We start from the raw sequence: 12,096 nt of genomic DNA, 5'->3' as shown, positions 1-12,096 counted from the left end.
GATGCCTGTAGTGTTTTATAGCTCAGTGGTTCTGGTTCTCCTGTGAATCTCAAATCACCTAAATAAATAATGCATTATTTTAACATCTTGTTTCCACTCCAGCCCATTTTGTGGTAACCAGATAAGCAAACACAGGAAAGAAGGGCAGAATGAACAATAGATTTCCTTGCTAGGACAACAGAGGCATTCTACGATAAATAGAATGGGTGTCAGCTGCCCACTGTATTCATCAGCTGAATGCCCCATAGGCTCTGGGGAACGGGTCCCTCACCCCCTACCCACTCACACACTGTACCAGCATTTTGAGGTTTCACCAGTATATTAGAAGTCCCCAATAGTCTGTGGCCAAGTGGCCTTTGAGGCATACGTCTGGGAATTTGAGTGTTTTGCTTGCCTCCTCCCAGTTTCAAAAACCAGTTGACTTTTCTTTTTTTGTTCCAGAACACCACCCCATCTTTCACCTCTACATGTCCTACCCATTTCCTCCCAGGCTCAGCTCAAGTGCTACGTCCTCTAAGAAGTCTCTTCTCGTTCAGCCAGTTGTTAGTGCTTTCCCCACCCCCAAAATTGCTTTGCATTTTATTCATATGCATAATGTCATTCCATATACCGTGCTATAGTATATTGTGTAATACATGTGTATGGATACATAAGAGACAGGCACAGTATGTAGATGTGTATAGAGAGATGTTATTTACTTATCTATGCACACAGGTTTGTTTCCCCAAGTATCCTGCAAGCTTCTTGAGGGCAAGGACAAGGTTGGGGGTTTGCTTTTGGTCTTTGTATCCCCTGTGCCCAGCACAGTGCTTGACCCCAGTAGGCGTGTAGTAAATGCTTGTTGAATTGGACTGGTGGTGAAGGCTCAGTGAAATGACCCACTCTGAACTGCATAGCCTTCTCTGGCCCTTCCTTTCTGCTTCATTCCCACTCATAAGCCTTAATGCTGTGTCCATTGTTAGTGGAGGGAGAACTTTAGAGAAACTAAGGGTCTTGGTGATTACACCAGTATTTGGAGAATGTAATAGTAGAAGATATCAACATATCCCCAGCTCAGTTTCTTTATTTGTTGTGTGTTACTCAGAAAAGAGTGGTTCATTGAAGGCTGTTTGTCTTCATTTTCCATATCATATGTACTTCCTCCTATTTCATTTCCCTTCAGATTCAGCTTTATTGTTAGGTTCCATCACCACTGCCCCTCCTGGTGAATCCCCATACCGTTGGGCCTTTCCATATAGCTGTGGAACTTTCTCTTCCAGATAATTCAGTGTTTCCTTATGTCATTTGACTGCTTACCCTTGTGAGGCAGAGATAATCAGGGACTGTTCCTTTCATTCTACAGGAGTGTAAATTGAAGTACAGTATTAAAATAGTAAGTAATTTGCTCAATGGGAGTTTAATAGAGTATCAGAGTAGGAATCCACAGGCCTAGGTTTGGGGAGTTGACTTTTATATTGTTTGAAGACAGAGAAGGCCCAAGAATAACCCTAATTTCTTCTGTAAGGCCCAAAACTCATTGTCAACATAGTTGTTAACATAGTTTACATTGTTTTGAAATGAATTAGGACCTCTCCCAAGTCAAGTTAGCTTCTTGGTACCCATCTTTTCATTTAAAATCGTTTGGATGGCAGCTAAAAATGATGTTGTGGTAGGTGGTTAATTTCTGCTTGTTACTAATAATTATAGCTTCCATTCTGGCACCTTTCACAGACTAAACTGGTGGCTATTCTTAGCCAGTACAAGATCAGATTTTCTGATTTGCTTCGGGAGTTAAAAGCCAGAGTACTTTGATGAACTTTTTGACTCAGGCTGTCGGAGAGTCTGTAATGTAAGCCTTCAGTCCCCTCTTCCTTCAGCTTCCTTTTATGATTTTATTCACCTCTAATGTGGAAGGCAGCAGTGTCAGAGGTGAGGTATGGCCCACTTTTCCATCTTGACCATTTTGGATTAAATCCACAACCATATTCAGCACCTCTGTCTGTGCAGATGATATCTGGACTAGGCACCAAGAGATCCCAAATAGGTGCCAAGTAGCATCATTATGCACTAAGTATATCCTCCATAAAAACCTGAGAGCAGCCATACTTGATCCTAAATCTAGCCCACCCTGTTGATTCTTCTGTCTCTGCTTATGGAGTTCAATTTCAGTGTATATAATAGTGGTAAATGGGACTATTGGAGGGAGAAGGGACATCAGTGTACCTAATCTGAGCATGTAATAGTAGTAGCTCTCATCATCATAACAATTCAGTATTTCTAATGCACTTTAATCATAACAGCCCTGTGATTGGCAGTGTGGGTACCATTCTTCTCATTTTTACCAATGAGGAAACTGGTTTAGAGAGTGTCCAAGTGATTTCTTACATGTCATGCAGAAAGTGAAAGAGTTAAGAGTCAGAACTTGAATAGATTTTTTTCTGGATTTGTAACAATAATAGATTAGGGGTGTTGTGAGTGGGAGCCCTTATAAACCTTAAAGCACTATAAACCTATTAGTTTTTATATATCACATCATGATTTTGAAGCGCCTTTATGTCTATGAGCTCAATTTAATCCTTACAAAATTTCTATGAAGAGTTATGGTTGGTGATATGAAAGGTTGTAGAGGAGGCTAGTTCTCCTGTATTAATCCCCAGCAAATATCTGAAAAGAACTACAGAACGACCAATGAAATAGAAAACTGAAAAAAAAATAGAAGTAATCTCCTTCATCTAGTCCAGAACTATACAGAAAGACCAGTGTAGGTGGGGAGAAGAACGGTACCAGGGAAGTCAGCATGAGCACAGGTAGATACAGAAGCTAGCAGAAGTGGGGGAGAGGAGCAATTACCAGCCATTAACAAGGAAACCAGCTTGAGCTCCCACAGATAGACATGAAGGCAGCCTCTGAACAGAGAAGGTTGAAAGCTAGCATGAGATCCTAAGGCCAAATTTCAGCCCCAGCCTGTCAGAAAAAGAAATAGGTAATGGAACCCGTTCCCATAGGCCACTGTGTGGGGAGATGGGGCCTGGCCGTGCACTCCTTGGAAAACTGGGTCAACTCAATACCTGGCCACTGCACTAGTGTGGGGGATGGCAGAGGTGGTGCAGGAGGCCGAGACCAGCTTGATCTCCAGTTCTTCACAGGTGCTTCTCAGGTCTACAGCAGAAAACAGAATAATTCATAGTTGAGCATCATGTTAGGAGAAGGAGAAAGGCAAGCTGAGTCCTGAATTCAGAGAGAGGCTCACGTTCACCAAATAAGAAATAGAGAATCTAAATAATCCAATCTCAGAGAAAAGAAGATAATCCATGAAGAACTCCCTAAGGGAAGACAAAATGCGGGATGTGATAGATTTGTGAGCAAATTCAGTTAAACACTCAAAGGAAGGAAGAAACAAGCATTTATTAAATCCTTCCTATGGTGCCAGGCACTGAGCTAAGCAGTTTACAAATACTGTCTCATTTGATCCTCATTAAAACCTTGGGAGGTTGGTGCTAATATTGTTTTTTTCAGTTGAGGACACTGAAGCAAAAAGAGGTTAAGTGACTTATCCAGGGTCACATAGCTAGTCAGTGACTGAGGATAAATTTGAACTGAAGTCTTCTTGACTCCAGGCCTAGCATTCTATGCACTGCGCCACTTAGCTGCCTCAAAGAATTTCAATTTAAAATATAAATTATTTTCAAAATTAAGAAAAGAAGGAATTAGTTTGGTAGAATCCCTTCTTTTCTTAATTAATATATCACAAATATGGTACCAATACCTAAGTCAAGGAGAGATATAGTAGAGAAAGAAAACTATAGACCAAAGTCTCAAAAATGTTGAATAAAATATCAGCAAGAAGCCTATAGCAGCATAATTAAAGGATTATACACTATGAACAGTTTGAATTTTTACCTGGAATGCAGGTTGGTAAAATATAAGCATAATAGACCATATAAAGAACAAAAACGTTTTTAAAGTTACTTGGTTCTATCGATAGATCCAAAAAGGCTTTTGACAAAACATAATGCCTCAAGTTAGAAATCATCAAATATTGCAAGAATAATATGGTAAATGTAACTATTATGGTTGCTTAATATGATAAACACTATCCATCTAAAATTAGAATTGTCTGTGATGGAAAAATGATGGCGACCTGACAAGATTAGGGGGAAAGCAAATCTATCTGATATCACCATTATTGGACAAAGTTCTAGAAATGCCACATCTAGCAACAAAAAAACAAAAATAAATTAAGAGAATAAGCATTAGGCGCAAGAAACAAAATTATTGATTTTTACAAATGACTTGATGGTTTACTGAGAAATTCAGCTGAAAAATTTGTTGCAATAATAACATGTTACAGCAAAGTAACAGCTTATAAAATCCACAAAACCCATCAGCTTTTTTTTATATACAGATGTTTGTATGTGTATATATATATATATATGGAGAGAGAGAGAGAGAGAGAGAGAGAGAGAAATTCCATTCAGAATGACTATAGAATGTATACAATGTCCACCTTTGATAAAACAGAGGTGCCAAATGATACATACATTTTCATACGTGGCCTACGTGTGAAATTTTTTATTTGTACTTATATGTTTCAAAGGAAAGTTTTTTGGGGTGGTGGGAGAGTTATGGGGGTGATTGAGGAGATGTAATAGTAGTAACCCACCCCCAAATAAGAAAAGACCATTGAAAAAGCATTTAAAAAATACACACAACCTAGTAGAAGGAGTTTCAGCAGAGGAACACAGGCAAATTAGGGTTGTGTTGCAAGTACAGAGTTAACGCTAATATCTACTTTTAAAAATTCTTAGTTAAATATACAGAACTGAGACTGCTTAAATTTAACTACTTCCCTTGCCCTCTGTAGTCTAGTTTTGTAGATCTGTGCTTGACTTTGGCTGACTGATCGTTAGGGAGTAGATCTTCATATATGAGAAAGATTCAGGCTTTGCTACAAATATTCAAAAGGCCAAATCACCATCTTTCCAGGCATATTATCATCAGCAAAATTGTGAATGAATGACATCTTTCCTGTATCAAGTGCAGGGTAGTTGGGAAGCAGGAACATCGTGTCTCTGGTAGGTCCCCTTTACACTAAAGATAGTGACTTTGCCCACATTAAAAGGGGACTTGAGAACTCTGTGGAAGTGAACACTTTTATGTCCTTTGGTTGGACGTTGTGGGCCCGTGAAGGTTGTTTTTTTCTCTTCCGTTTCTGGAAGGTCCATCTTCAGTGGCTTGAAGGATACTGGCCGGTGAATGCATGGAGTTCTCTCCCTCCATGTCTTCACCTCCTGGCTTCCCTCTCTGTCTTCTCCATCCTCCTTCAGGTTCCAGCTAAAATTCCACATTCTACCAGAAGCTTTTTGTGATCCATCCTAGTCATATTAACTTCCCTCTGTTTATGATTTCCTGTTTATCCTGTTATACATTGTTTGTACATAGTTATTTACATATCATCTCCCCCTTTCATTGTGAGCTCCTTTGGGGCAGAAGACTGTCTTTTCCCTTTCTTTTCCCTAGTGTTTAGCACTGTGCCTGGCTGATAGCAGGTGCTTTATAATTGTTTATTGACTGACTAACAGCTCTGTTGTCTATAATCTGGTCATCTGGATCTGCATGGGTTCTATTAGTATGGCTTCTTTAATATATACTTTAAAAAAAAATCAAACCATACGTGTTAATGACGTATGCAATTGTCTCTTTCCGTAAGGAAATTTCATGGTTGTAAATATTCATAATGATAAGAAAACATGTAAGTTCAGTTGAGATAAGTGTATGAAATATTTTACAAACATTAAAGTGCTCCATATATTTCAACTCTTGTCATTAACAGATTTATTGTTTGTTGGTTTAAGAAGATAAAAATATGCAATAAATTTTAGGAAGGCTATCAACAATATTTAAAATAAAAGTTTTATTAAATTTCTAAGGGGAGATAGCCAGAGAACTCTAACAGTTTCCACTGCTGTGGAGTATCTTCCAGTGATTTCTAATAAAATGGTCTCTGTGGCCTAGCACCCCCTTCCCCAGTGCCAGGTCACTATTATCGTCAGGCACATTCCCCACTTCATGACAGGGAAGTCAGGGTCTGCCCTGCACCAAATCTAAGATTTATATCATTACACAATATAAGAACAAGCAAAATGGTAGCAGTCCCATACTGTGGTTCACTAGTAGCAACCCATGAGTACAGCCAAAGGTACCAAGTTCCACTTCCAAGGATAGCTCCTATGGAAGTACCAAGCACTCTGGGGAAATCCTAGTCTTCCAGAATCAGATCCAGGCCATTAGTGGGCATGCTTCTTTGGGAAGCTGAAGGGAGTGACTAGTGTTAATTGAGGAGCTTAGTGACCTGGTAGGACCTGTGCTTAAGGGTGGACCTGGAGAGGATGGATTGAAGGGGGAAGAGACATGTGGCAGGACTATTAGTTAGGTGGTCATTGCAGTTGTTTCTATGATAAATAAAGAGAGTCCTTGAACTAAGGTAGTGGCTATGTGGTTACTGAGAAGGGGACAGCAGATTTTGTGGAAGTTTTTGTGGTAAGATTTTGCAACTAATTAGTTATGTGGGGTGAAACAGAATGAGAAGTTGAGGGAAATACCAGGGTTGTGAAGCTGGAAGACTGGAAAAGATGGTGCTGACCTCCATAGAAATAGTCAAGTTCAGAAGAAGGGTAGATTTTGGGGAAAAGAGAGTAAGCTGTGTTTTGAGCATGTTAAGTTTGAGATGTCTCTGTGATATTCAGTCTGAAAAGCCCACTAGGCAATTAGCAACACACAAGTTTAGGGGAAAGACTTGGACTAGAAACATAGACCTGTTCATTTATGTAGAGATGATAATTAGACCCCTGAAAGCTGATGAGGTCAGCAAGAGGAAGTGTATAGAGAGGAAAGGAAAGGCCCAGGACAGAGCCTTGAGGAGCACCCCATTTGGGGTGCATGATATGGATGTTGAGCCAGTAGAAGAGAGAGAAGGAATGGCCAGATAGGGAATAGGAAAACCAGGTGAGATCAGCGGCATGAAAATGCAGAGAAGAGAATGTCCAGAAGGCGAGGGTAGCCAAGAATGTCACATGCAGCTGGATGTAGAAGGATTAGGACACAGAAAAGACCATCTCAGTTGGCTGTTAAGAGATGATTGGTCAGTTTGAAGACAGCAGGCTCAATTGAGTGATGAGTTTGGAAGCCAGGTTCAAGAGGTTGAGAAATGAATGAGCAGAGATAAAGTGGAGGCAATGAGTGTAGAGAGACATCCTCTTACAGTAATAATAAACAATAACTCACATTTATATAGCTTTAAGCTGTGCAAAGTGATTTACAAATTTCACCTCATTTATCCTCACAATAACCCTGAGGGGTTGGTGCTCTTATTATCATCCCCATTTGTAGCAGCAAGCACCCTAGCACACCCAGGACAGCTGCTAGCACAGGTGCTTTGATCTGCTTTTAAAGGAAAGCCACTTTAAAGAGGTCAACAATTTGATTACATTCACTAGTTCAGGGGGCAAGTCAGGAGCCTGGACATCAGAGAAAATACAAGCAGAGAAGTTAGCACAAAAGACCAACAGACAGGGCTCTGCCTCATCAAAGCAATATTGCTATACACTTTACATACACCGCTGGATCGAGAGAGCCTTCGCATCTGAGCAGTCAGGGAGCTCTGAACATATGGCTACTCAGAGTCTTGACCAGGAATCCTTCTCATAAACAAAATGCCAACTCAGAGTATATATGCACTTCTCAGAGAAGGCATCACAACCCCCGTGACTCAGTGCCTAATCAGCTTAGTACCGAAAGGTATGAAAGCCTTCGTACAAGCAAGCCTCCCCTAAGCAAGCTTCCCTTAATGGGCTCCACATGAGGCCTATTAGTGGGTGGGGAAGATCTTCCTATCCCATTAACATTACACCATTTTACAGATGAGGAAACTGAGGCAGAGAGGTTAAGTGACTTGCGCAGGGTCAGACCACTAGTAAATGTCTGAGGCCAGATTTGAACACAGGTCTTCCTGAGTCCATTACTGTTATCCACTGCACATAACTTATAGGAATTTGGTGGTGGGGTGTGTGTGTGTGTGTGTGTGTGTGTGTGTGTGTGTGTGTGTATTAGTAAATCAATGAAGAAGTGCCTACTGTGGAATAATTTCCCCACTCACAAGAAATGTAAATTCTAATCAAGGAGAGAGTAAGCACATATAAAACAAACATGTAAAAATGTATACAGCATAATTCTGAAGTTTACAAATATCTATGTATATATGGGCATGTTAGATAGAAATGTAGGTATATGGTACTTAAATACAAGGTGATTCAGAGGTGAGGGCACTGGGAGCTGGGGAAATATAGAAAGATTCCTGAAGAAGATGGTGTTTGAGTTTCATTGTAAGGCAGAGGACAGAGGAGAACCCAGGGAATGTGGGACAGACGGTGCAAAGCAATGATGGGAGCTGGAGTTTTGTATCAGAGGAATAGAGAAGCCACTTTGGTAGCTGGCCTGTGGAGTGTCACGGGCAAGTGACGTCCACTGAAGCTAAAAGATAGACTGAGCCAGGTTGTGAAGAACTGTCAGAGCCAAACATGGGAGATTCTAATTCATCCTTGAGGCAATCAGAAACCTGTGAAACTGGAGTTTGTTGTGTAGGGGAGTGGCATGAGCAAATCTGTGCTCGAGGAAAGAAAAAGAAAAAGTGGAGGGGAGAAGCAGAGGAATGTCAGAGGTGTGGCTCTAATACCCTCTGGCATCCTCTTAGTTCAGGTTCAACATTGGGGCAAAATGAGGCATTCTTAAGTCACCGAACATTTAACAAAGACGTTTATTTTCCTCAAATACATCAAAATTACAACAAAGATGCAGTGGCCCTTAACATCTCTGGATGTGGTCCTTGTATTCTCCATCTGGAAACATATCTGGTTAGGAGATCATTTCAGTATAGCAACTCAAGAGGTCTTAGGCACCTACCAAGTTTGAGCGACTGTGGCTGGAACTTTATGCTCCTAGATGACCAGGAAGCTGCCTCTGGAAAGCTGAGGCTAATCAGGCCCAGGAGGCAGCTTTGTCTTTACTTTTTTAGGTGGTGTCTGCCATCTTGGAGTGGGAGAGAAGAAGGGAAATGTGTTCCTGTAACAATAGGCTATTGGCTTGAGAGGATGGGAAGGATAATTTTATGTGTTAGGTGGGTGATTAATAATTGACAAGACATGGGCGTGTTTGCAGAAGTAGGGGAAGAGTCGGTTGATAGGAAAAGATGGATGAAGTGGAGGGATGGCTACAGGCAACAGTCTGTTGGCAGAAAAAGGAAGGAATGGGATCAAGTTGACAAACAGAGAGGTGAGTCTTGATGAGAAGGGCTACCTCTTTATCTGAGGTTAAATAAAGGAGAGAAGAGGGGTGATGTCAAAGGTATAGAGTAGGGAGTGAGAGGGAGCTCATGGCACAGGGTTGCACTTTTCTTTAAAGTAAAGTATGAGAGAACGTCCTCTGATGGGGAGGGGAGTTTATAATGATGTAGGAAAAAAAGTTTGCTACTGATGCTTTTTAGCTTCAGAATTATAATACAGGCCTGAGGGTTAAATCATGTAAGTTCCTTAAACACAGTAGGAGCTGAGTAAATATTTGTTTAACTTGAATTGAGTTTGATTTACTTGAATTCCTACCATGATCGGACCCTTTGTGCTTACTTTGCCCTAAGAAATTTGACAAAAATACAAGCCAGTATCTCTGGTGATGTTGCCAGGAGGCACAGGGGTAGTCACCCTCAGAGGGTAGTGGCCTCAACATTACTAATTTTCTTTGACCCTCATAGGGAAACACTTTTTAATCTCTATAACTGTCTGCAGCAGATTTGGTTTTAGTGACTGAATTAATAGGTAGAATAAACAAACACTGACATACAGGTGTTACCTTCGAGGGGATTGGTTGAATTAGGGCACTGCTTGTTCTGTTGTTCCTTTTCCAGATGGGTCCCTTCCAATACGAAGCTGCCTGGTTCACCTAGTGGGAAATCAAAACCCACCCAACCAGCGTAACAGCTGTGGGAAAGAATAGCTGTATTGATGTGTCCCAGGCAAGTGCAATCCTCCCTTCTGCTCTTCTCCTCACAGCTGACGTCTACATTGGAATCGGCAAGCCTGCGGAAGCAACAGCATGTACCCAGGAAGCAGCGAACCTCTTTCCAATGTCTCACAATGTCCTCTACATGCGAGGCCAAGTCTCTGAACTCCGAGGAAACATTGATGAAGCCAGACGTTGGTATGAAGAAGCCTTATCCATCAGTCCCACGCATGTGAAGAGCATGCAGAGATTGGTGAGTCACAGATACAAACCAGCCACTCCACTGTTGGGGTGCAGTTCATCTTCGAAGCCATTGGCAGTTCACAGCCTTTGAATTTTCTTTCAGTTTAAAAGAGCAGATTCCAGTTAATTAAGATGCTGTGAGCTTTGGGTCCTCTCCCCCCATTCAAAGAAGTGCCAGCCTGAAAGTAAACAATGTCGGTTTGATGGCAGCTTGGGTAGGCTGTGTCGTAAGCCGCAGTGTTATCAAATGCATAGAAGTTTGAACCTGTAACCCACAGGTTAGAGAGAGGAAGTGCTTGTTCTCAGAATGTCCTTGCTGTTGCTCTCCCTTTGAGGAATTTGTAGCTCTTTTGTTGCCATGTGGTGGCTATTCCGGAGAACTTCCTGGGCAGTAAAGGCCACATCTTAAGTACACCAAGGCAGCCATCTTGTCTCCTACCATTCGGTTTCTTGAATCTTTGACGATTAAGTGATATTACCCTAGAAAAGGGATGAACACATCCATTCCTGCTATAACTCCTTTTCCCGCTTCACTGTGGAGGTAGGATTGTGGGTTATCATGATCTAGTGCGGACTTTTTGTACCTAAGAATTTCCAGGGTCAAAGGTAAGTAGGCAGCCTGGAAAGAAGCCAGTTTCCACATCGTTCACAGGTTTGTTGCCAATGACGTGCTTTTTATTTTACTTAGACTGTCCTCCTCTGGGAATTTGAGCCGTAGGTCAGGGTTGCTTCACTGGTTCCATTCTCTTCCTCTCGGAAACCTCACTAGTTACTTGGGAACCTGGTTCTAAGGGGAATTATCCACCACTCTGTTATGTCAACAACATATATCATGATTTTGGATGGTATAGGTCATGAATACTACCAGGCAGAGGGATAGACTGAATTACCTCTGTAGGTTCCTTGGAAAAGGCACTTGACCTCTCTCACCTTTAGTTTTTTCATCTGTAGAATGGGGTTAATAAAATATACCTGCCTCAAAGGGTTTTTGGGAGAAAAGTGCTTTGAAAAGCCTGAAGCTTCGTATACATATAAGTAATGGCCTTTTCTAGTTAGCCAGTTAAAATAATTTGCTGAATGCCTCCTATGTGCCAAACAGTTTTTTATGAAATTCAGAAAGAATCTAGCCAGCCAATTAAGAATTACTGATATGCCCAAAAGTCAGAGTAATTTTTTTTAAAAAAAAAGGTGTGTGTGTGTGTGTGTGTATTATATATATGCACATGTATATATCATATGCATTTACACACACAGAGATGTAGATATATGCCATTTTGTGAAAATATATTATTCTTTCACTGAATGTACATGCCAGGTCCAGAGATCAAAATCTGTACTTCTCTTCGAACATCTGTAACTTTTTCCAATATAAGGAAAAGAAATTCCATAATATTGATCTCTGAACTTGGCATGTACATTCAGTGATTTTCACAAAATGGCATATGTGGGTATCTGTGTGTGTCACCAGCTCGCTGGAGCCTAGCTGACTCTGTGCTCTGACAGTCAATCAGAAGGCTCTGGTATGGCAGAAGGAACCCTAGTTTGGTAATCAGGAGACAGGTTTTGAGTCCTTGCTGTGACATATATTGCAGCATCATAAATTCAGGATTAAAAGGGGTCTGAGAGATTTTCTAATTTAGCCCCCCTGATTTTACAGTTGAAGAAACTGAGGCCCAAAGAGCTAAATGACTTGCCCAAGACCACGTAGGTAGTAAATGGCAGAACTCAAATTTGAACCCTGTTCCTCTGAGTTCAAATCCTGCTCTCCTTTCACCATACATAGCACATAAGTGATTTTGGATAATTACCTTCATTTGTTTGGTC

The 12,096-nt window shown here is 41.1% G+C and overlaps 1 protein-coding gene across 4 annotated transcripts in view; it reads left to right on the top strand.

The window, feature by feature from the left end:
- Nucleotides 1-12,096, top strand: part of TTC7B (tetratricopeptide repeat domain 7B) — a 333,472-nt gene that overhangs the window by 250,024 nt on the left and 71,352 nt on the right. For all 4 annotated transcript variants that reach the window (XM_036735890.1, XM_036735889.1, XM_036735888.1 and 1 more), the window contains one exon: nt 10,080-10,282. In XM_036735890.1, coding sequence (XP_036591785.1) covers nt 10,080-10,282 — 203 coding nt within the window. The remainder of the gene's footprint in view (nt 1-10,079; nt 10,283-12,096) is intronic.

Source organism: Trichosurus vulpecula, chromosome 8 (assembly GCF_011100635.1).
Source record: "Trichosurus vulpecula isolate mTriVul1 chromosome 8, mTriVul1.pri, whole genome shotgun sequence".
Taxonomy (NCBI): Eukaryota; Metazoa; Chordata; class Mammalia; order Diprotodontia; family Phalangeridae; genus Trichosurus; species Trichosurus vulpecula.
This window is presented reverse-complemented; position numbering and strand designations above follow the sequence as displayed.